Below are 24,715 nucleotides of genomic sequence, written 5' to 3'. Positions count from 1 at the left end.
AACTAGTGAACTCACTATTGTACAGACATCTGATTATTACAGCTACATTAAACTTCATGCTCTTTTCAAAGACGGATTCTTATTAAACCGTCCAATAAAGGCCATATCCTGAATTTGCAGTTCTTCCACAGAAAAAAACGTCACTTTTAACTGACCTATAATAGCTTGCTCACTGCAACCCTGTGGGAAAATTTTGCCACTGTTTAATGAAGCCCATAGACAGAAGTTCCCTCTCTCATTTTCTCTCTGGAGTTGAAAGCCAGATGTTGTTTAGCACGAGGGGAACAATCTGGCCCCTGATGAATGCAGACGCTGTTAGACTAAACTTGACTGGATCATACAGGATTAGGACTGAAGATGAACTAGAATAGACCTAAAGGTCTGGGGTGAAGTAAATTAATGATAAATTGGACCAGAAGATGTAATACAGCAGGACCTTTTTCTTGTAATGCACTATACATAGACAGAGATAATCTTAGACTGGGGTGGGATGGCCCAGACTCTACTCAAATAGCTCTTGTAGAGCAGAGAGAGATTGATCTGTTTCTGCAGAACACAGACAGACTAAGCTCTGCAATATCAGATAAATGTCCCCCCAATTCACTCCTTGTATTCTGGATGCTAACAGCATTCTTTGTGCTGCGTGAGCCTAAACTTTCCAGTTCCCAGTTGACTTGCACAGTAGCAATAAAGTCATTATGCAAAAACTGTTATCTGCACCTGCAATTCACGAGATTGAACTAATTGCACCGTCAGCTGCGTCCTTCACTCACATTTGTATCAAAGGGGATGCATCTGTAATGTGACACAGATGAGCACATCAGATTGACACCCCCCCCAAAAAAATGTCTTGATGCATGCTCAATCATCCATATGTAAATCCCCAAAAGTTGATTCTGGTCTTTGATCAATGATCAGTGGTTGTTGATTAATGGTCATGATAATTTGCATATTAATGATCAAGGAACTGACCTCTCAGCCCATTGTTCATTCAGTGGTGCTTGCTTCAGTTAATGTGCAAATGTACTGTTTATAAGATTGGGGAAACCTGCAGTCAGCTGAGACTGAAGAAGTCACTTGGATGAGTGACAAAATGTTTCTCCCATTGAAAACGCTACGTCCAAATGAACAGAATCAACCTTTTGGGACCAACTGAAAAAGTCACAAACCTGATGACAGCTCTCATAGCAGCGAGGTGAACACTGGCTGACTGCAGAGGCTAAAACATCCAGCAGAGAGGAGTCTCAGTGAGACAACGATGCCAGTTATCAAGCTAAAGTGAAGTGAGCTGTGATTATACCAGAGTAATTAAAGTGGCATCCAAATATGGCTGCAAATTCAGCTCTGGCTGTCCCCACCATGGGTTTCTACCTCTGACTTTATATTTGTTGAAACTGCACTCTGGCAGTCTTGTGCTGTCATAAGCTTTTACCAGCTGTAGTTTGCATATTCACATCTTTATGCGTATCCCTGTGTTTCTCTGCACATGTGCTCCTCCTCAAATGTGTTTTTATCTCGGGCTGAGAGTTGGCACATTAAGCTGGACGCTCCTGCTTGGATTCTCAGGGCAGTACAAGGGTAAACAGAGATAGCTGTTTCCATGCATGTCGGTCCTGTGATAAGACCTTGGGACCTGTGTTACTGTTGCTCAGCCTGCCTGTTATTCTTTAATCTGCTGCTGCGTGCAGTTTCTTTAATGTCACTTTCACACAGCTGATGAACACTTGTGTTTGAAGCGCCAGCTGCAGTCAGTGCACAATGCTTCAGAGTATATGAGAGATTGTAGTGAATTCATGGGTAATTTCTTTTTTATGAGATAAAGTTTGAAACAGAAAATGAGAGAAGGGATGCTGGGACAGCCGGGAGAGCGGGAAAAATGAGAGCGAAACCGCTCTGCTTGCACGAGATACGAGTACATCTGCCACTCCCGTCTCTGCCTCTTTTTCACTTTCCCGCCCACTTTTCTCCCTCTCCCATCCGCCCACCTCTAGCCTCCCTCTCGCTCTCTCCAATCTCATTTCCTGCTGTTCTGTCTTCTATCCAGTCCTGCTGTGTGTCAGTGTATCCGACTAATTCAATCTCCAGTACACAGGCACTCCAGTGTAATGACCCATGACATTCAATTAATGCTTCTTGGTAGGTTAAGTCACCAGTAATTGTATGTGTGTTTGCCTGATGTGCATGTGTGAATCCCTGAGTCGGTGCTGTGTGTATAATCTGGCAAGGGTGACAGCCAGGGTACACGCATTTGATGCCTTCGCATAAAGTAAAAAAACACATTTTAAAAAAACTCAATGAATAAATAAATGTTGGTGTTGATATCGTGGTCTGTGCAAAAGAAAAAAAAAGAACAGTTATCTTAGTGTGGTTGTGGTTTCTATACTGATGACATATGAAAACCCACAGCTGTCACTACGGGCTTATTTACTGTACTGTCATTACTCTTCGCATTATCACCATCGCTGCCTCTCGACCAGCTGTCACACTTATAGGATTGGTGTCAAGAGACTGTGGCACGTCCTTTAAGGGGGTTACGTGCGTCTGAGAGACACGGAGTAACAAACACAGTCACTCAACCTGACACACACGTGAACCTACATGGTGAAGGCAGAGCTAGCAAACACACACACACACACACACACACACACACACACACACACACACACACACACACACACACACACACACACACAAATAAACACTGACAAAGAGAGTGGCTAAATTGGTGCTGATACACACAAACAGTTTTGAACACTCACACCCGTGGCCTCCTTTTAGCTTCGCGTGGCCTCTAGCAGATACTTTCAATTTGGATTAGCATAGCCTTTTGGAGCTTTCAGCTCATACTCATTATGACTGTAATCCAGTGTGTATTGTGCATCATCAGTGTCACCGTGGGCTTTCAGTATTTAATTACTAGTCTAACCTGGGTAATCTTCTAGTTATGCTGAAATAACAGTGCATGCAATTTAGAAACATATGCATTTAACACTATAGACTGATTGTTATGTCTTATCATTTATGCTAATCATCCACAGTACACTGCTTAATGTAACACGATCCTTCTGTTGCTCTGAGACCTTCATTAAACACACACACACATTAGGAATGACTTTAATTAAAAGAGGAAACTTTAAACAAAAGTCCTGTAACTTCCACATTAGGGAAGGTCAGGAAGAATGTCTCATTTGGGAAAACCATAGCAGTTCTCCCCCCCCCCCCACATTTACCCTGCTCATCCCATCTTGTCAAACCTATCTGTCATTTCGAAGCTTTTGTTTTTCTTCTCTCTCTTGTCCCTGCTCCATTTTCCCCCATTCTACCTCTGTCTTCGGTAATGATCTAATTAAGGCGGGTCTTGTTGCCTGCCCACTGTGTGTAATTGCCACTGGGGTGTGCCTGTACTTCGCTCTGCAATTACCAGCATCATTCTTTTGCTCCCGAATCAGCTAATTAAGCCTTATGGACAGCGAGGTGATTGTAGCCGCATTGAGTGTCACGAGGAGTCAGGAATGCCCGTTCTCTTGTCTCACTCCTGGGACACACAGAAATAGTGGATTTGCAGTGGTTGCCATGGTAGCCATCGCCCTGTCAGATCGTGTGCAGCGACTGTCAGTCAGATGATCGGTGTTTCTCTTTGTGTGTCTGTGTTTATCTGTTCATCTGTAACTGAGACAACAACTTTGCTCTAGGTCACCTCTTCTTTTCATTATTAAGGCTCAGTCTGCACAGGAGGGGACAGGAGGCCAAACAGAGCTTGTCACAGCTCCTGTTTAGGTCCCTGGGTGGACTGGCTGTCATTTTGATTGATTATATTGCCATCTCATGTAATGCTTGCCTTGCAGTATGTCCTCACTCGGCACTGCCTGACACATTTTTCCCACAAACTAGACCACGAACTTACTTCAAAATAATCTCAGCACTTTGTGGTACAAACATTTGATTTAATTTGGTGCATGGTTGCTTGAAAATGTGATCAAAAATGACAAGTGGTTAGTCAGTAGTGAGATTCTTCATCCGGGTGACTTTTTTTTTTTAATGTTCTCATCCACACGTCAAAGAAGTCATCACAAATGGGGAAACTACCTCTTAGAAGACAGCGTTTCTATGTTCCCACTAGACTTTTATCTTCTTTGAATCTAAATACAGCATCAAAACAAGAAAAATGGCTTTCACTGTTGCACCGTTGCATCCATCGAATCAGCTGTCTGCAGTGACTTGAAACTGAGTGCTAGAGGTATTATAGAATACAGAGCATCAGTGAGGAGTGTAAAACACTCATCTGTAGTATTCATATACTACATATATGGTTGTGGAACTCCTAAAAATAATGAAAATGCTAATTTAAGCCTCTTAGCTACCTTAGGTGTCGACGTTTGAACTCCAGTGCTTATTAAAGCACAGCCTCGGGCACTTATGTGCTATATGTCTCATACATAGCAGGTATCCTCTACAGTGCCATAAATTTGCATGGAAATTGCGTGAATAATGTGTGCCTATTTTCTAAATAGCCTTAGAGCTGATATTTGGCTGCTCATGCAGCTGCTCGTGTTCATTTAATATGGATTTGAACTGTGCAACTCACTCAAAGTTGGGCAAATTGCCGTTATTTTTATTGTGAGTATTGGATATTTTATTAGAAGCTTTTAGTCCTTAAAAGTTTTGACTCCACATTCTGAATTCTTTTCCCTCTCACATAGGTCTACTGTGCAATAAACTAATTGTAAAAAAAAAATGTCATAGCAGCTCTGGTTTATTGGCTTCTCCATGTGGAACAAATTATGCAAACATTTGTGAGCTTGTCCTCGGTTGTGCTGACCTAAGTGGAGCCTAAAGGCTGACGAAAGGCGAGTTTAAGCTAATGGGTACAGCGGCACTGCAATTAACTGCAATGTGCTACTAATTTTTGCTTTTTCTTGGCAGACCTAAATGTTTTTCGTCTTCAGTGGGGTACCCAAGACTGTACAATACAGTGGGGCAAAAAAGTATTTAGTCAGCCACCGATTGTGCAAGTTCCCCCACTTAAAATGATGACAGAGGTCAGTAATTTGCACCAGAGGTACACTTCAACTGTGAGACACAGAATGTGAAAAAAAAAATCCATGAATGCACATGGTAGGATTTGTAAAGAATTTATTCGTAAATTAGGGTGGAAAATAAGTATTTGGTCACCTCAAACAAGGAAAATCTCTGGCTCTCACAGACCTGTAACGTCTTCTGTAAGAAGCTTCTCTGTCCCCCACTCGTTACCTGTATGAATGGCACCTGTTTGAACTCATCATCTGTATAAAAGACACCTGTCCACAGCCTCAAACAGTCAGACTCCAAACTCCGCCATGGCCAAGACCAAAGAGCTTTCGAAGGACACCAGGAAAAGTATTGTAGACGTGCATCAGACTGCGAAGAGTGAATCTACAATAGGCAAGCAGCTTGGTGTGAAAAAATCAACTGTGGGAGCAATCATCAGAAAATGGAAGACATACAAGACCACTGATAATCTCCCTCGATCTGGGGCTCCACGCAAGATCTCATCCCGTGGGGTCAAAATGATCATGAGAACGGTGGGCAAAGATCCCAGAACCACACGGGGGGATCTGGTGAATGACCTGCAGAGAGCTGGGACCAAAGTAACAAAGGTCACCATCAGTAACACACTACAACGGCAGGGAATCAAATCCCGCAGTGCCAGACGTGCTGAAGCCAGTGCATGTCCAGGCCCGTCTGAAGTTTGCCAGAGAGCACATGGATGATACAGCAGAGGATTGGGAGAATGTCATGTGGTCAGATGAAACCAAAGTAGAACTTTTTGGTATAAACTCAACTCGTCGTGTTTGGAGGAAGAAGAATACTGAGTTGCATCCCAAGAACACCATACCTACTGTGAAGCATGGGGGTGGAAACATCATGCTATGGGGCTGTTTTTCTGCCAAGGGGACAGGACGACTGATCCGTGTTAAGGACAGAATGAATGGGGCCATGTATCGTGAGATTTTGAGCCAAAACCTCCTTCCATCAGTGAGAACTTTGAAGATGAAACGAGGCTGGGTCTTCCAACATGACAATGATCCAAAACACACCGCCCGGGCAACAAAGGAGTGGCTCCGTAAGAAGCATTTGAAAGTCCTGGAGTGGCCTAGCCAGTCTCCAGACCTCAACCCCATAGAAAATCTGTGGCGGGAGTTGAAAGTCCATGTTGCTCGGCGACAGCCCCAAAACATCACTGCTCTCGAGAAGATCTGCATGGAGGAATGGGCCAAAATACCAGCTACTGTGTGTGCAAACCTGGTAAAGACCTATAGTAAACGTTTGACCTCTGTTATTGCCAACAAAGGTTATGTTACAAAGTATTGAGTTGTATTTTTGTTATTGACCAAATACTTATTTTCCACCCTGATTTACGAATAAATTCTTTACAAATCCTACCATGTGGATTCATGGATATTTTTTTTTCACATTCTGTCTCTCACAGTTGAAGTGTACCTCTGGTGCAAATTACTGACCTCTGTCATCATTTTAGGTGGGGGAACTTGCACAATCGGTGGCTGACTAAATACTTTTTTGCCCCACTGTAGACTTTAGAGGGACTTTAGACAGACTTTAGAGGGAAAACCAGCACACCGCAGACCACGGCCTCTCTGTGTGAGGATCTAAACGTATTCTACGCTAGATTCGACACAGCGAACACCATGAGACCGGACAGTGTGCACACCGCGGATGACGTCAGTGCGCACACTGTGTCTGAGGAGGATGTGCGGAGGTGCTTTAGGAAGGTGAACGCACGCAAAGCTACTGGTCCGGACGGGATTCCCGGCCGCGTCCTCAAGTCATGCGCGGCTCAGCTGGCTGGAGTGTTCACGCACATCTTCAACCTTTCCCTCTCTCTGTCTGTAGTCCCAGCCTGCTTCAAAATGGCCACCGTCGTCCCTGTACCCAAATCCTCCACCATCTCCTCATTGAACGACTGGCGACCTGTAGCCCTGACCCCCATCGTAAGCAAATGCTTCGAGAAGCTGGTCAGGGACTTCATCTGCTCTGCACTACCCGACTCACTGGACCCTCTACAGTTCGCATACCGCCACAACAGGTCCACTGATGATGCCATAGCCCTGACACTACACACTGCCCTGTCACACCTGGAGAAGAGAGACACGTATGTGAGAATGCTGTTTGTAGATTACAGCTCAGCATTCAATACCATCGTTCCCTCGAAGCTGGACAGGAAACTGCAGGATCTAGGACTGAGCAGCTCCCTCTGCAGCTGGATCCTTAGCTTCCTGTCTGACAGACGCCAAGTGGTCAGACTGGGCAGCATCACCTCATCCCCCGTCACACTGAACACTGGTGCTCCACAGGGGTGTGTACTGAGCCCTCTCCTGTACTCACTCTACACCTACGACTGCACGGCCACTAACAGCTCCAACATCATTGTGAAGTTTGCGGACGACACTACAGTGGTGGGTCTTATCACCAATGGTGATGAGACAGCTTACAGGGAGGAGGTCAGCACCCTGACCCACTGGTGTCAAGACAACCATCTCACCCTCAACGTCGCAAAGACAAAGGAGTTGATAGTGGACTTCCGGAGGTGCAGAGAAGTACACACCCCCATCACCATCAACGGCGCTGCTGTGGAGAGAGTGAGCAGCTTCCGGTTCCTTGGTGTACATCTGGCTGAGGATCTTACATGGTCAGTACACACAAACAAAACAGTGAAGAAGGCGCAGCAGCGCCTCTTCTTTCTCAGGAGACTGAAAAGATTCGGCATGAGCCCCCGCATCCTCAGGACCTTCTATCACTGTGCCATTGAGAGCATCCTCACTGGATGCATCACCACCTGGTATGGCAACAGCACCGCCTACAACTGCAAAGCTCTCCAGCGAGTAGTGCGGTGCTCTGAACGGATAATTGGAGGTGAGCTTCCCTCCCTCCAAGACATCTACAGGAAGCGGTGCCTGAGGAAAGCGGGGAGGATCATCAAGGACTCCAGTCACCCCAGCCATAAACTGTTCAGACTGCTTCCATCAGGAAGGAGGTTCTGCAGCATCCGGTCCCGTACCAGCAGACTGAGAGACAGCTTTTTCCATCAGGCCATCAGACTGCTGAACACTTCATAGACACCTCAGCTTCACTACTGGAACTTTAACATTATGCACTCCATACTGTACAGTAACGCCACTGTTTTGCACATGTCTCAACTCTGTATATTTTATTTTATATATTTTATTTATTGTTTACTCTATTTAATTTGTAAAATATGTGTACACACACACACACACACACACACACACACACACACACACACACACACACACACACACACACACACACACACACACACACACGTAGAAAAATATTTAGTATACACATCCAGAAATGCATATACTATTATATATTGTACATATATTTATTAGTTTCAGATGTAGCCATTCTTGTATTTTGCTTGTTTACATTATTGTATTTTGCACAACTCTGTTGCTTGTGAAGCTCGCACACAAGAATTTCACTCACATGTGCTGTACCAATGTACCTGCACATGTGATGTGACAATAAAAGTGATTTGATTTGATTTGATTTGTATGTGACTGCATATTTATTTTTAAACATACAATGTGCATCCATTTATCATTTTCCTAATAAAAATAAACTAATGAGGCACAGTAGTTCAATTCAGTTTTATTTAGATAGCACCAAATCAGTTGCTTCAAGGTGTTTTCTATTTTAAGGTGAAGATCCTGCAATAATAGAGAGAAACCCCAAAAATCAGGGGATCCCCATGAGCAAGCACCTGGCGACTGTGGAAAGGAAAAAACCCCTTTTGACAATATGAAATCTTCAGCATAACCAGGCTCAGGGAGGCGCAGCCATCCAACCTTAGAGTGAGGGGAGGAAGACAAGATAACAGATACACTGTGGAGAGCCAGAGTTGAAATATAACAGTCGTGTGTATTAAGTCTGCCTGTTTTATATATAAAAAATATCATATCTCTAAGAAATTGTTTTGTCTTATTTTGGTGGCTTCACTAAATCAGTGAAAACATATTACAAGAATCTTGGAAAGCAATAACTTCACTGTGAAAAATTTTCTGGTCCTTTATCTGCAGGGCTCACATGCTTTTGTCTTGGTTTGTTTTGTTTGATTTAACAGAACTGCCATTTTCTTGATATTGAAAAAAGTCCAAAGGCATGATGTAAATGCCATAAATTTACTCTTGCAGAATTTGGTTCTATTTGCATAATATTAGTGGGCGATATTTCAGTTTCTCATGTTTCTCTCTCATTTCTGCTTTTTTTCTCCCAGGCTGTTAGCTCCTACTCTAGCAAACACAAGTAGATGACTGAGAACTCGGCCTCCCATGATGGACAAGAAAAGTGGTGAGTGTCGCCAAGCCTGTAGTTAAACAAGCAATCCTCTGTGCTTCTAACATGTGCAGCAACCTTTTTTAACAACTGTGAGAAGCTTAATAAGTCAGACTCTATTTTTTGCTTTTATTCCAATATATAATCTAGTTCATGACATAAAAGGTGACATTTTTATCTCGCTGTTCCTTTCATGTGGCCAAAAACAGCTATGGGCTTATTTCCTTCAGGTGATAACCACCCCGTCTCATACTGCATTCATAAGTTGACACAGCATGAGCAGCATTTTACATGCTGATTAGTTTGTTTTGGCGCAATCACTGCATGATAATTACTTCCCAGTAAGTGATCGGGTTTTACATAATGAAGCACTGTGTGTTCGGCACAGTACAGCCTGCTTGCACGAGGGGGTGAAAAGAATTAATAATGCTGATGATGTGTGATTTGGTTCATGTTCTTATTGTAAACTAATTGCACATGTTTAGTTCTTTCATATCGGATACTACAGTATTACTATGACTAGTCACTGAAGTATGAAAATAAGCACCAACTAATGACTTATTTCATTAATGAATCATTTGATGTTAATTCTTACAGCCAATGGCTTTCAGTCCAAGGCCAGTGAGGGTGGTGTTCAAAGGAAGCAGCTGCCCTACTCAGTGGAGACTCCCTATGGCTTCCACCTGGATCTTGATTTCCTCAAGTATGTTGATGATATTGAAAAAGGCAACACAATCAAAAGGGTCCACATTCAGCGCAGGGTAAAGGGCCCACCTAAATTCAGCACTCTGCCCAGAAATTTTAGTCTTCCTGGGCATGGAGTAAGGCCTCCCCCAAAGGAAAAGGACAGTACTTGGTCTGGGACGTCTACCCTGGGTCCCAAGCCTAAATCACGAGTGACAGAGGTTCAACAGATCTTTGACTTTCGAGCAAATGAAGGCGTGATTTCCAGCCAGAGCTGCAGGGGGACCACAAGTCAAGGAACTGGCTATGTTTCAACTAAACCCAAAGATGAAGTAGGCGCGGGGGCTCGCGGTGCTGAAGACAAAACTGGGGGGATTCAGATTCAGAGTCGTCCAAATCTGCTCAGAGCATCGAGCATGCCCATCACGCTACAGCAGCGTAAGAGTTCAGATTCAAGCAGTCCTGACCGTACCGTGGGAACACCAGAAAACGGCTCAACAGAGAACATGTTCCGGGCTTCACCAGACGTAACAGAAAGACGCTGTGTTCCCCAAGATCGAGCAGGTCTTCACCAGCAGATTACTGTTGCACTGAAGCGGGTCAGAGAACTCGAGGAACAGGTCAAAACCATCCCAGAACTGAAAGCTCAGATCTGCTCTTTGAGGGAGGAGCGGGAGCAGCTGCTTCTTCAGCTACAAGCACAAGCCAAGGCCCAGGCTTCCAAATTATCTGCTACAGTACCAACAGGTTACGATTCTAGGACAAATAATCAATCGCAAGGACAGAGACCTTCACAGGAGATGAAGTTAGTCCTAAAGACTCAACCCACTGGACGTTTAGAAGACACAAGTCTTGGGCCATCAAACCAAGCTGCAGGGAAGGAGAAACAAGGTGAGACAGAGAAAACTAACGTGTTACTATCTGAAGTGGAGAGCTTGGCACAAGGAAAAAGTAGCATGTCCTCAGCACAAGAAGTGGAGAGACAATCACTGCAGCTGGACATACTTGAAAAACAAAAAGAAACAGAGAGTCCACTGGGACAGACAGTGCAAAAACTGCCACGAGACATTTCAGGGGAGGAATTACTATCTATCACAGTGGCTTTAAAAGAAACAGAGACTGCAGCAAAAGAAGGAAAACCAAAGGATCCAGATGATATGCAGAAGTTGCAGGAGAAGCTAACAGTACTAGAGGCTAAACTTATTCAGGCTAGCCAGGAGCTAGAGAGCACTAATGCTCTTTTGAAACAGCAAATAGAGGAGAACAAGCTAAAAGAGGAGAGAATACTACAACTGAGTGAGGGAACGAGAGTGGAGGTTTGCACCGCACATGAACGTCCAAGAAGAGAGAGCATTGACACAGGGACAGTGACAGAAAGGATAGATTTTACCCACCAAGAAACAGAGACAGAATCGCCTGGTACTGTAGATCAGGGGACAGACACTGAAAAAATCTGCATTGAAGTGTGCATACCAAAACAAGAGACTAAAAGTACAGATCAAGGACCAGTGACGGGAAAAGCTGACACGCATGACCAGGAGACAGAGATGGAGGCGGCGATAACAGCGACAAGTCCACCGAGGCCCAGAGCCAACAGCATGGAACGAGGCACACTAACCGAGAGCATCATCACCCTGGATCAGATGACCGAGACCCCCGTGGCCGAAAGGGTAAACCAAGTCACAGAAACAGAAGGCGAGATGGTGATGGACCATCCTCACAGACCGAGGGCCAGCAGTGTTGACAGAGGGACAGAGACAGAAAGGGTGGGCACTGTGGACAGAGTGACAGAGACAGAGGTAGCCCAGAGAGCAGACCAGCAGACTGAGACAGAGATGGAGAGACGTCATGACAACAACCCAGCCAGAGGTGTAGAAGCAGAGAGTCAAGTGAGTGAGAACACAGGCAGCCAAAGAAACGAAGTCGTGGTGAGCGAAAGAACAGAAGACAGGGAAACATACGAAAGAATTCAAAGAGAGAGTGAACGTTTAGTTGCTGAGGTTTTATCAGAAAGCTCAGCGGCAGCTGTAGAAAGCATAAAAACTTTAGATGTTGTTAGGAAGAATGAAGAGTGCGCCAGTTCGGCTGCTAAAGCAGAAGAAAATAAGATTAAAATGAGTTCCGAACAAGATGACTCAGAAACAAAAGAAATTACAGAAGTGGTTGAAACAAGACCAGCTGCCCTACAGAGAAGAGACCAGCTGCCCTACAGAGAAGAGACTACAGAGAAGAAAGAAACAGGAGCCGGGGAGGTTATGTCTGCAGCAGTCAAAGAAACTGTAGCCGCTGACACTGTTGCAGTAACTGAGGGGAATTCAGCTGTGAAGACAGCAGCTCCTGTAAGACCACAAAGAGGCAGGAAACCCTCAGTGGAGCAAACTCAGCCGTCACCTCCTCAACTTCAGGTGGTGCCTGTGCGTCCTCGTAGGGGATCCAGTGAAACTCAGACCCAGCCGCAGACGAAAACCCAGCCCCAGGTGCAGGAACAGAGTGCAGCTCAGCTTGAAGCTCGGTCCCCAGAACAGCTCTCTGAAACACAGGTAAAACATCAAACACCGTCTGTGCCTCAGGTTGAGGACCACACTATAGCAAAGAAACCTCCTGGAGGGTCTGGAGAGAAGCAGTCTGAATCTCGACTTCAGTCTGAGACTCAGGCCTTGTCTCCGGGCTCTAGTGAAGTCCAAGTCAGGCCTAAATCAATACAAGCGCAATCTCAAACTTCTGTACCTCGGCGGGACTCAAAAGAGCTGAAAGCACCGCAGAGGGTGTCTGGTGCATCACACACTCCTAGACGGGGATCGGGAGAAGCCCAGACCCAACCACCTCGCCAAGCGTCAAGCGATGCTCAAACTCAACCTCAGGGTTCACGTAGAAGCTCCAGTGAGGCTCAGGCCTCTCCGAAAGATGCCAGTGAGACACAGTCACTGCGCAGAGGCTCCAGTGAAGCAGCTCAGCGCCGTGGCTCCAGTGAAGCAGCTCAGCGCCGTGGCTCAAGCGAAGCCCAGGGTTCACGTCGCGACACCGGGGAGGCCCAGCCTCCTCGAAGAGGCTCCAGCGAATCACCAACATCGCCTGCAGCTTTGGGTCAAGTTGTAACTCGGATAACGGGGCTGCTAGGAGAGCAGTGGGCACATCTCGGAAGCAGCTCTGGCACTCAGCAAACAGCCAGCCAGCAGGAGAGCGCGAGCACACAGAAAAAGACGACAGGGAAAAGAGCAGAGGCTGGAAAGGCAACGTCAGCCAAGCCAGCGGGGAAAGCAGCCCCATCAGCAGCAGCGACAGGGAAACCAGCGGGGAAACCTGGTACTTCCAAAATGAGCTCCATTCAGAGCCAACTGGTCAGCTCCCTCAGTGTCCTCTCTGCCTTCTACTCCCCAAGCCAGAAAGCGGCTGCTGCCAGCAAACAGCAAGAACAAGGTAGGCCCGTGGTTCATCTGTTTGATAGCTGCTCACCTATTTGTATTAGCTAAAGCCATTTCTCTCTTATAGTCACTGAATAAATCCTTTCAAGGAGCATAATGATGCATTATCCATGCCGCTTCATTATAACATGTCCCTTATGATCTATAATTGTCATGAAGTATTATAAATGTGTACAGCTCATTAGCCTGAAACATTGACTTCTCTCCCTAAAAAGAACTCCTGCAGAAACAGCCAAACATTTTCAGTGTGGTTAGACAAATATCCATGGTTTCACTTGTATAGGCGCAGCTTAGCCCTGCAAACTCTTACAAATGGTGCGTTCACAGCACAGATTTTTTTCATTGCAACTTGAAACCACACTGCTCCCATTCAATTACTGGGAACATTATACTCAAGTTGATATGCTGTCAAATTATCACTTCTCCTGCTTCTATGAATAGTACTGTACTACAAAAGTACTACAAAAGTTTTAGTGTGCCTTAGTCATGAAATTAGATGCTGTAATAGGATCGCGATAGAAATAAATGACATTGCTTAACTTATTTTAAGGTTAATATCTTGAAATTGATGTGCCTTTTCTTTCTGGAGAGCGCAGGCATTGTTAATATAAGACATATTACGCAGAGCACAAAATACACTGAGCACTGTTGCTACAGTAAATGTCAGTTTTACTCTGAAATGCAGAGTGGAGGAGGGATGAGGGATGGGGAGCTGGGAATAGGCATTTTTTTCTGTAATATACAAGAGTGGAAAAAAACACACATTACTAAAAACTGTCAAAATGACATGGTTCAGTGACCTTCAAGAGCACACGTACACATTTCTTGTTCCCCACAATATATGCAAAGACAGAATCACACGGCAAAGTTCACACGTGTGGTTAAGCATCTGTTTACAGTACACAGTCGAATGGATCCTTAAGCACCGGTCCTCACACATATATCAAACAGATGACGCCTCTCTCTTCCCTCCCCTGATATGTCTCTCCTGTTTCTGGTCATGGTACTCACTCGCTCAACTATCACACACATATTTTATTTTCAAAGTTCATCTACAGTTCAGTGCCGGGAGCACAGTGTGGTACAGGAGTGTTTTTAAGTCAGGTTTGAGATGTGCGTATTTCAGACCCATTTCTGAGGTGCCTATGGCTGATGTGAAGTTTCCCAGTGTGGCCTTTTAAACGTCTTATCATCTTCTGTGTGTGTTAAAAAGAAACGCCTACTGCTGCATTGAGGAATTCACTCATTCTAGTCAATCTGTGCCTTGAGTGAAATATCTCTGACAAAGCGAAGGAGGGTTAAATCACACAACTAATTTATTTATTAGGAATTAGGAAAAGGATATTTTTATATTTCAAGTATGTTTCTAACCCTCCTCTCCATGTTGCTCTCCTGGGAGGTACTAGATCTAAAAGCATCATTCTTCTTAGATGGTGGTCCCTGGGAATTTTTTTTAAACTGGTATTTTTTGGCTCAAAGCTACGGTCTTGTGTCCTTACATAAAACATTACAGATACTCTGCACCATGTCTGCTGTCACGCACAACTGAGACAGCTATACTGGGCTCACAGCCAAAGGGAGTCAGCATAAGAGCCCACACAGAATCAATTCCTGGGCAGTTACATACATAAATGGGCCTGGCAGAGTCAAGGTTGGATGTTGTCAATAAGGTGTATAGTCTTGACCTGTATATATTTCCATGGAGAATACTTCGAGGCCTTAGTGTGTACTTGGAAAGTTAAATCTAATTAAAAACTGAAGTATGTGCTTTAGATTTCAGTTCAGCAGTCTTAATTGTTGTCTTTGTATAGAGTATAGCAAATGGGGCTCTAGCTTTTCTGTTCTGTGTTAACACAAGCTTTCCACATCATTTGATTGGCTGTACTTACTCGTTGTTTTTTTCCCAATATCTTCCAGGCTCAAAATCACTGACATTCACATACAGACACAAGAGCACACAGAAACAAGCAGACAGACATACAGTGGGGCAAAAAAGTATTTAGTCAGCCACCGATTGTGCAAGTTCCCACACTTAAAATGATGACAGAGGTCAGTAATTTGCACCAGAGGTACACTTCAACTGTGAGAGACAGAATGTGAAAAAGAAAATCCATGAATCCACATGGTAGGATTTGTAAAGAATTTATTCGTGAATCAGGGTGGAAAATAAGTATTTGGTCAATAACAAAAATACAACTCAATACTTTGTAACATAATCGTTGTTGGCAATAACAGAGGTCAAACGTTTACTTTAGGTCTTTACCAGGTTTGCACACACAGTAGCTGGTATTTTGGCCCATTCCTCCATGCAGATCTTCTCGAGAGCAGTGATGTTTTGGGGCTGTCGCCGAGCAACACGGACTTTCAACTCCCGCCACAGATTTTCTATGGGGTTGAGGTCTGGAGACTGGCTAGGCCACTCCAGGACTTTCAAATGCTTCTTACGGAGCCACTCCTTTGTTGCCCGGGCAGTGTGTTTTGGATCATTGTCATGTTGGAAGACCCAGCCTCGTTTCATCTTCAAAGTTCTCACTGATGGAAGGAGGTTTTGGCTCAAAATCTCACGATACATGGCCCCATTCATTCTGTCCTTAACACGGATCAGTCGTCCTGTCCCCTTGGCAGAAAAACAGCCCCATAGCATGATGTTTCCACCCCCATGCTTCACAGTAGGTATGGTGTTCTTGGGATGCAACTCAGTATTCTTCTTCCGCCAAACACGACGAGTTGAGTTTATACCAAAAAGTTCTACTTTGGTTTCATCTGACCACATGACATTCTCCCAATCCTCTGCTGTATCATCCATGTGCTCTCTGGCAAACTTCAGACGGGCCTGGACATGCACTGGCTTCAGCAGCGGAACACGTCTGGCACTGCGGGATTTGATTCCCTGCCGTTGTAGTGTGTTACTGATGGTGACCTTTGTTACTTTGGTCCCAGCTCTCTGCAGGTCATTCACCAGGTCCCCCCGTGTGGTTCTGGGATCTTTGCTCACCGTTCTCATGATCATTTTGACCCCACGGGATGAGATCTTGCGTGGAGCCCCAGATCGAGGGAGATTATCAGTGGTCTTATATGTCTTCCATTTTCTGATGATTGCTCCCACAGTTGATTTTTTCACACCAAGCTGCTTGCCTATTGTAGATTCACTCTTCCCAGTCTGGTGCAGGTCTACAATACTTTTCCTGGTGTCCTTCGAAAGCTCTTTGGTCTTGGCCATGGCGGAGTTTGGAGTCTGACTGTTTGCGGCTGTGGACAGGTGTCTTTTATACAGATGATGAGTTCAAACAGGTGCCATTCATACAGGTAACGAGTGGGGGACAGAAAAGCTTCTTACAGAAGACGTTACAGGTCTGTGAGAGCCAGAGATTTTCCTTGTTTGAGGTGACCAAATACTTATTTTCCACCCTAATTTACGAATAAATTCTTTACAAATCCTACCATGTGAATTCATGGATTTTTTTTTCACATTCTGTCTCTCACAGTTGAAGTGTACCTCTGGTGCAAATTACTGACCTCTGTCATCATTTTAAGTGGGGGAACTTGCACAATCGGTGGCTGACTAAATACTTTTTTGCCCCACTGTACTTATAACACTAGCCCAAAGAAATACAGTCGCCGTTTGCAAATTGTTGTTGTCTGTTACCTAATGAGATAAAAGTCAATAACAATGTAAATGTAAGTGTACTATGTGCAAATGTAAATATAAACAAAATACAATGATTTACAAATCTCACCAACCCATATTTTATTCATAATGGGATGTAGAAACCATATCAAATGAAACATTATTAGCTCATTTTGAATTTGATAGCAGTAACGTGTCAAAAAAGTTCAGGTAGGTGCAACAAATGGCTGGAAAAGTAAGTGGTACTAAAAAAAAGAGCTAGAGGAGCATTTTGGGACTAAAGTTTATAATAAACTTGTGTGTAACATGATTGGGTATAAAAAAAGAACATCGCAGAGAGGCAACATTTAACCAGTTTGCAAAAAAATTGCATCTATAAATTGGAGAATGATTTCAGAATAATGTTCCTCAATGCTATATTGCAAATACATCATCTACAGTGCATAATATTATCAAAAGATTCTGCAAATTTGGAGAAATCTCTGTGCGCACGGGACAAGGCTCAAAATATTGGTTGCTTGATGCTTGTGATTGAGGTGGCAGACCTTTAAAAACAGGCATGATTCTGTCATGGAAATCAGTGCATGGGCTCAGGGACACTTCTAGAAATCTTTGTGAACACAGTTCATGAAGCCATACGCAAATGTAGGTTAAAACTTAAGAAAGCTGTGAACATGAATCAGAAACGTCACCATCTTCTCTGGGCCAAAGGTCATTTAAAATGTAATGAGGAAAAGTGGAAAACTGTTCTGTAGTCAGATGATTTAAAATGTGAAATAAAGGATACCGCCTCCTCCGTACTAAAGAAGAAATGGACCTTTGGGCTCATTATCAGTACTTAGCTCAAAAACCTGCATCACTGATGTTATGGGGCTGTATTTATTCTAACCATAAGCCTGTAAAGGTGACAGATCTTAAAACACTGAGACACTGTGATGTCCTCTGACTCATATCACACTGTTTAGTTGTGAGGATGTTTCAAATAACTTGAACTTGAACACACACACAAAATATACATGCACACACCCAAATTCCACAGAAACCCTATTAATTTTTACTTTCCTCATTTTTATTTTTCATCTTCTCCTCTGCCTCTCGCTCTATCCTCTTCACTAGGTCTCAAATCCATCATGAAGAAAAATGGTGGAGCAGGCAAGCAGGGGAACAAGGGAGCCAAGAAAAACCTGAAGTTTGTGGGGGTGAATGGAGGGTAAAATCTTCTTTTTAGTCATCGTCCAATCTCTTTGTGATTTATATCTTTGTGTGGGCTGAAATGTGTTTTGTGCACTTATATTTTCATGCTTTTGTCAGTCTTCATCCTTATAGGAAAAATAATGTGTTGCCACTTCTGATTAATGTAAAAAATCCCCTTTTATCTTGATTTAGTTCATTAAAAGTATTTGTTATTAGGTTTGATGTGTTACTGTATGCAAAGGGGCTTCAAGTTTGATGGATTACCCACAAATGTATTTTTCAATGTTGTGGTTAATCCACATAACCACACATTATGTGAAAAAATTCAGAAAGAGCAAAAGATACAGGATTGTCTGAGAAATTTGATTTGATGTTATTTGATTTCTTCTTCTTTGTGTGTAGAAATCCACAGGCGACAGTTTGGATTTTCATGCACCTGTATTTCAGGCTACATGAGGTCCATTCGTAACAAACACTCTTTTCATTCAAGAAAAAAAACTGTCTGTGCAGCAGTGTTAATCTTTTGTCATTTAGCCATGTATGCGTCAGCTTTGTCACTGTTTTAAACTTGGATATTAAGCTGTACTTCAGACATCTGCTTCTTGCTGTTTGTCAGGCTCACTAAAGACACGTTGTCCTGAATCTGACCTTGCTGCTGCTTCTGCTGGTGTGCTAATATGCCTGCATTAATGTGTGTTTAGATTATGTGATATGCATGCATAGTTTCTGTTGATGGCACCTAGGTGATTGTGCTAGCGTGCTTATGTCAGCATTTGCTGATGCTGGTTGAAGTGTGTGTGTTTATGAATTTAAAGTATGGGGATGGCAGTGGTTCTCAATTTTTTTCTGGCATTGCTCACACAGTGCAATTTTCTGTTATTAAATCTAAGGAAGGAATTGTATTTTAGTGAAATAAAACTCAAGAGCAGTTCAGTAATTCAGTTAAGTGGTTTTTCTGTCTCAATTATATAACTTCACTATACTTAAATGTTTTTCAGGCTTTATTGACCTGAACAATTCTTCATAAAGAATATCTTTACGGTGTCATCTTTAAGATGCTTTGCAGACTTTGTTGTGCTGCTGCTCAAGTGGTTAGCTGCTAGTGGAGTGAGAGGCTTCTTGTCTAAGCTGCTGTGCTGGTATCAGTAATATTGCAAAGGGGTATTTAATGTGTTAGCAATTTTTAGCATCGATTAGCATCCGCGTATCCTGTTCTTTAAACAACTAAACTAACTTTATCTAAACTACTGGAAAAGGGAAAAAAGTACCACTGTGTTTTCAAAGTTTTGTTATTGAGAAGATAAGTATTGGTTCTGGTGATTTACCTACTAATGAGGTAGACAATCACAAAGCAGGAAAAGCAGGAAAACTACAAGATATGAGAAAACTAAGCTTCAAAGTAAAATTTGGGCACAAAGACTTGCTATAAAGTTGCATTTGTTCTTAGGTCATGCTTACAGCATGATTTCATATCCTGTTGTGGTCGTTTACAGTATTTCTCATCACTTACGTAAAAAGTTTCTGTTTTAAATTCCTGGCTATTTTAATCTCCTGCATATGACGGAAATGGCTGCCATGCATAACATTTGTTTTATTCCCGTGTTCCTGCTCTTACATTCCTGGGCTTCACTGTTTTATGACCTGCTCACCTTTGCAGTGTTTTTGCAGACTGTTGTGGTGTAGTCCATTCCTTCCTCCCTTCAACACAATGATCTGTAAACATACCCACATTCAGAAGAACACGTAACAGATTTTTTATGGTATTGCAAGAATCTATTCCTTATAAACTTGGACTAATATGTTTAATAAATTAGATTATATAAAACTTTTTGACATCTAGTGTACATCTCTTTTGGTTTCGTTTCAACCTCTATAAATATTTGACCATTTCCATCTTCCGCCCACCCAATCCTGAAATATGCAGATGTTATTTATAATGAGGCAAACATGTCAGGCAACAATATTTTCTCTGACTATCTTTAGGCTTCTGCCCACAGCAGGAAGTGGTCTGCTGTTCATACTTCTTCTCTTTGTATAGTCTAACCTATCTCTGCTCTCCCTTGAGCTCCTCTGGAATCTCGAGAATGCTGTGGCCCCTGAACGTCTCTTGTGGTGTCTCAGTTTGTCTCTGTGTGTCTACAAGAAGTCTGAATCAGTGGTATTCAGTATAACCTTATCTGATCACTGGCCTTACAGAGGTGACTTGATGATGCGCCCCAGTAATCACACTTATATACATGCTACTCCAGCAGCCTCCGCAGCATATCGTTAGCCTTTTCTCAACGAACAAGGTTGTATGTTGTTCAAGGCTGCTTATGTTTGTGCTCAAACATGTCTGTGGCTTTTTATGTATGTTTAAATTATGTTTATGTTAGGATATGAGGGCAAGGCTGCACAAGGCAAACATCTTTTTCATCTCACTTGTGAAGTCTAGAGGGGAATAACCTGTTAGTATTTATCCTGTCTTGCCTGGTGCTGACTTAACATTGACTTAATATTAGTTTTACCTGCTTAGACATTTCCTTAGTGATGCTGCTAGTGCTGTACAAACTTAGCTTTAGCTTGTGGAATGATTTGAATGATTTCTGTGGAGCTGTTATAGAATCTGCCGTCATCTCTATTATGTTCTCTTTAAGATATGAGACGACATCCAGTGAAGAGTCCAGTGGAGATGAGAAGTCAAAGGTGGAGGTAGAAGAGGTAGATAGCTCAGAACCAGAAGTGGAGAAGGAGCCTGAGAAGGAGCCTGAGAAGGAGCCTGAGAAGCAGCCAGAGGAGGGAGCAGAAGCCCAGAGAAAAGATGCAGAGGTCCCAACTGAGGGAGGAGGTGCTGTGGCTAAAGAGAAGGAGACTGAAAGAGGTCTGCTGGATCCAGAAAGTAGCCAGGAGCTCCTGGAAGAGCAGGCTGGAGGGTGAGACCGACAGCAGAGCTTAAATTATAATCTTCGGTTACCGTGTTGCACTTTATGTGTTTCTCATAAATGTAACTGAGGATTGGGTCTGCTATGATACCAAATGGTTTCTCCATGAACTGCTTTTTGGTATTATTTTACAAATATAGAACAAAAATAACCACATTTGCAGAATTTGCTAGAAGCAGTGTTGGGTTGTTACTCAAAAAAGTTGTTGCACTTGTTACTTGTTACACTACTCATTACTTTTTTGCAATGACCAGAAACAAATTGGCACTTAATTACCAGTTATAGAAACCGCAGTCTACAGTTCCACAAACCAGCAAATATACTTATGTTAAGGACACAATACATAGGATCATTCTTTTACTATTTATGAGCACAAAACCATCAACACAAAGCAAAAATGAAAACCAGCCAAAAAGGCTTTAAAGCAATCAACAGAGTAATTCTACTGTACAAACACATACAGCGAAAAACTGAGGCTTAAAGCTGCTTTTGTTACTTGTTGAAGTTCAGGCTCTGGCTGCAGGACTGGGGTCAGCATGCATTTAGCTTATATCATATAAATATCACTTTGGGTTTTTCATTACCTTTGCTGACATATCTGTGCAGAGCCAAGCTTTTGTTATCCTTGTTATGCTCCTGTTTTTGCCCTGGAGGCAGTTTGCACTTCACCATTGTACACTTAAATGCCCATATCTCCACTCCTGAAGAGCTCTAGACTGCTCCACAAGTTTTCTCCCCCTGCACGCAAACTTAAATTAGCTGATTTTAGTGCAAGTTTTTCACTTTATTTCCCTCATTTTATGACTACAGCCAGCATAAATATATTGATGGATCAAGCTTAGATTTTTTCTGGTTTATGCTACTTAGTTATCACAGGCACTGTGAACGGTACAATATTACCTTTACACCCTGAAAGAAAAAACAAATTCACAACTTATCAATTAACAAAGCAGTTGCCAGTAAATCAAGCTATATAGAGGTTTGTTGGCCATTATAAAAAGAGCCGTGCTATATTAAATGGTATCTTTATCTTTAAATGATTAATCTTTAAATTGACAACGCTGTATTAAACATTTATTTCGACACCGACAGCAATACGTAACCTTTTAAAAAAGCTATCAACACCTTGATCAAACTACTGAAGGCTCAGATTCAAACTGTTAAACTTCTGAATTTATATCGCTGGTAAATACTTAATTTTAAACACAAGATGGTTTTTAGTGTTAAATGTTACTAAATATTTATGTGTGTAAATTCTCTAAATAGAGACTGCATTCTCTGCTCACAGGTACAAATATTGGAACAGTCATTCGTATGCAGCCTTATTTGATATAGTTGGTATAGGACAGGCGCTGAATAATGCTTCATGCATGCACTGGAGGCATTACATTGGGACTTTGACTTACATGCATGGGAATTCAGTTAATACACACTCATGCTTTTTTAAATCTTGTGCACATTCATCGCCATAAATGTGTCTGTAATATATATACACACTAAACTGACATTTCAATTCAATTCAGTTTTATTTATATAGCGCCAAATCACAACAACAGTCACATCAAGGCGCTTTATATTGCACAGTAGATCGTACAATAATAAAATGGCAACATTTGTCGCCACAAGTACACTGTAAGCTTCACACAAGCACACACATATTCCAACTTGCAACTAAACTCCTTGATTAAGGGTGCTCAATAGTCACACAGACGTACTTTGTTCTAGGACAAAGCAAATAACTAGCAGTGTTGTCTTCCCTGTCATTGACTGATCACTTATCAGTCTCAGGTATGCAGACAGGGCTGATGGCCATGGGCCCAGGCAGTGAGGAGAAAGCAGGACTTATATTAACTCATCATTCAGCACCTGTCTGATCATTCCTGTGGGTACGTGCAGGATGTGCTTCTATATGTGTATAGGTGTTATAGCTGGAAAGCTAGTACAGGTCACATTGTGACCCACTCAGGCTTGATGCTCAGTTTGCGTGATGGTTTGAGCGCTCTCTGGATATTAATGGGTAGTGAATCAGAGCAAACTGTAACTGTTGAGGTTTGCGTGTGCTATCAATGTGTCAGACTGTTGAGTGATGTGAGTAAGCCATGGAGGCGTGCAAGCCATTTTTTCTTGTATTTTCTTCTTATCATTTCTGACAGAATTTAGACATGAACCACAGAAGCTGGCTTGGCCATACTTAATCCCTGCTGTGTTGTATGGTTTTGGTTTTCAGGGGAAAAGTCGACAAGGGGTTTATAGATGCATGCCTTTATGTAAAGGACCGCATGGAGGAGGTTTCATCCCCAGATAAAGAAATGGTAAGGATTTCTTTGATTGGACTTAATAAAATCGAACCCCGCTTCACTATGGTAAGTTTTTGTTTTTCCATTGTTTTCTGTCTCTCTCCTCAGCGCCAGGTTTTAGTGGTGCTCTACCAGGAGTGGTTCAGAGTCTCCAGTCAAAAGGACTCGCAGGCAGATACTGTCAGATTATACCTGCGACAAGTGGGGATGACCACACCCACTCTCCTGCCATATGTTGTTAACTTGACAGACGGCAATGGGAATATGGCTCTTCACTACAGCGTGTCACACTCCAACTTCCCTGTGGTCAAACTGCTGCTGGATACCGGTGAGACGGAAAGGCACACAGAACGACAAATCCAACTAAAAAACTAAAAGATTATAACTGTGGAAACGTTTTGTTTCTCATCTCTTTTACTCACTCCATCACTTTCTGTGTACATTCAGGCCTGTGCGAAACAGACAATCTCAATAAGGCAGGCTATACTCCAGTGATGCTGGCTGCTCTGACGGCTGCTGAGAGCCCCGATGATCTTGAAGTGGCACAGCAACTGTTGAAAGTGGGAGATGTCAACGCACGCTCCAGACAGGTGTGTATACAGACGGCAGTTGCACTTAGACGCTGGATGAACTAAAAATAAAACGGATATCAAACAGTTTGGTGTGTTGTACAAATAAAATAAAATAGAAAAAGGAAGTAAATACATGTCCTCAACTGCAAGACATCCTTTAGTGGAAACCATACAGGAATCATGAAAAGGACTGCAGAAGCAAATCAAGGTCACCAGAACGAATATTTATGGATGTTTGTATAACAAGTTAATGTACTATTTAACTCGTCACTTTCTCTCTCTGTCTGCATGTAAGATATACATATCTTCCCATCATTCCTGCCCTCTCACTGTTTAATTCTAATCTCTGTTTTTCTCACTCTTTTTCTAGGCGGGCCAGACAGCACTCATGCTTGCGGTGAGCCATGGCCGCGTTGCCATGGTGAAGCTGCTCCTGAGCTGCGGCGCGGATGTAAATGCCCAGGACCGCGAGGGCTCGACGGCCCTGATGTGTGCCAGCGAGCACGGGCACACGCACATCGCTCGCCTGCTGCTGGAGACAGGTCGCTGTGATACCAGCCTCAAAGATAAGGTATAGCTTTAGGTTGTGCAGTTAAAATCAGGCCATTTAGTGGCTTGTTGTAAACTTGTAGATGTTTTA

At 43.0% G+C, this 24,715-nt stretch overlaps 1 protein-coding gene across 1 annotated transcript in view; it reads left to right on the top strand.

Moving 5' to 3' along the window:
* The window catches only part of kank4 (KN motif and ankyrin repeat domains 4), a 33,179-nt gene that overhangs the window by 3,767 nt on the left and 4,697 nt on the right, over positions 1-24,715 (top strand). The window contains exons 2-9 of the mRNA XM_085386748.1: positions 9,299-9,372; positions 9,955-13,458; positions 18,208-18,301; positions 20,922-21,197; positions 23,434-23,518; positions 23,612-23,831; positions 23,951-24,093; positions 24,446-24,646. Of these exons, the coding sequence (XP_085242874.1) occupies positions 9,354-9,372; positions 9,955-13,458; positions 18,208-18,301; positions 20,922-21,197; positions 23,434-23,518; positions 23,612-23,831; positions 23,951-24,093; positions 24,446-24,646 (4,542 nt within the window). The 5' untranslated portion in view covers positions 9,299-9,353. The remainder of the gene's footprint in view (positions 1-9,298; positions 9,373-9,954; positions 13,459-18,207; positions 18,302-20,921; positions 21,198-23,433; positions 23,519-23,611; positions 23,832-23,950; positions 24,094-24,445; positions 24,647-24,715) is intronic.

Source organism: Rhamphochromis longiceps, linkage group LG17 (genome assembly GCF_057381845.1).
Source record: "Rhamphochromis longiceps isolate RC_006_pf linkage group LG17, R_longiceps_female_GT1.1, whole genome shotgun sequence".
NCBI classification, from domain to species: Eukaryota; Metazoa; Chordata; class Actinopteri; order Cichliformes; family Cichlidae; genus Rhamphochromis; species Rhamphochromis longiceps.
Note: the sequence above shows the minus strand (reverse complement) of the source record. Positions and strands in the feature narration are given on the sequence as shown.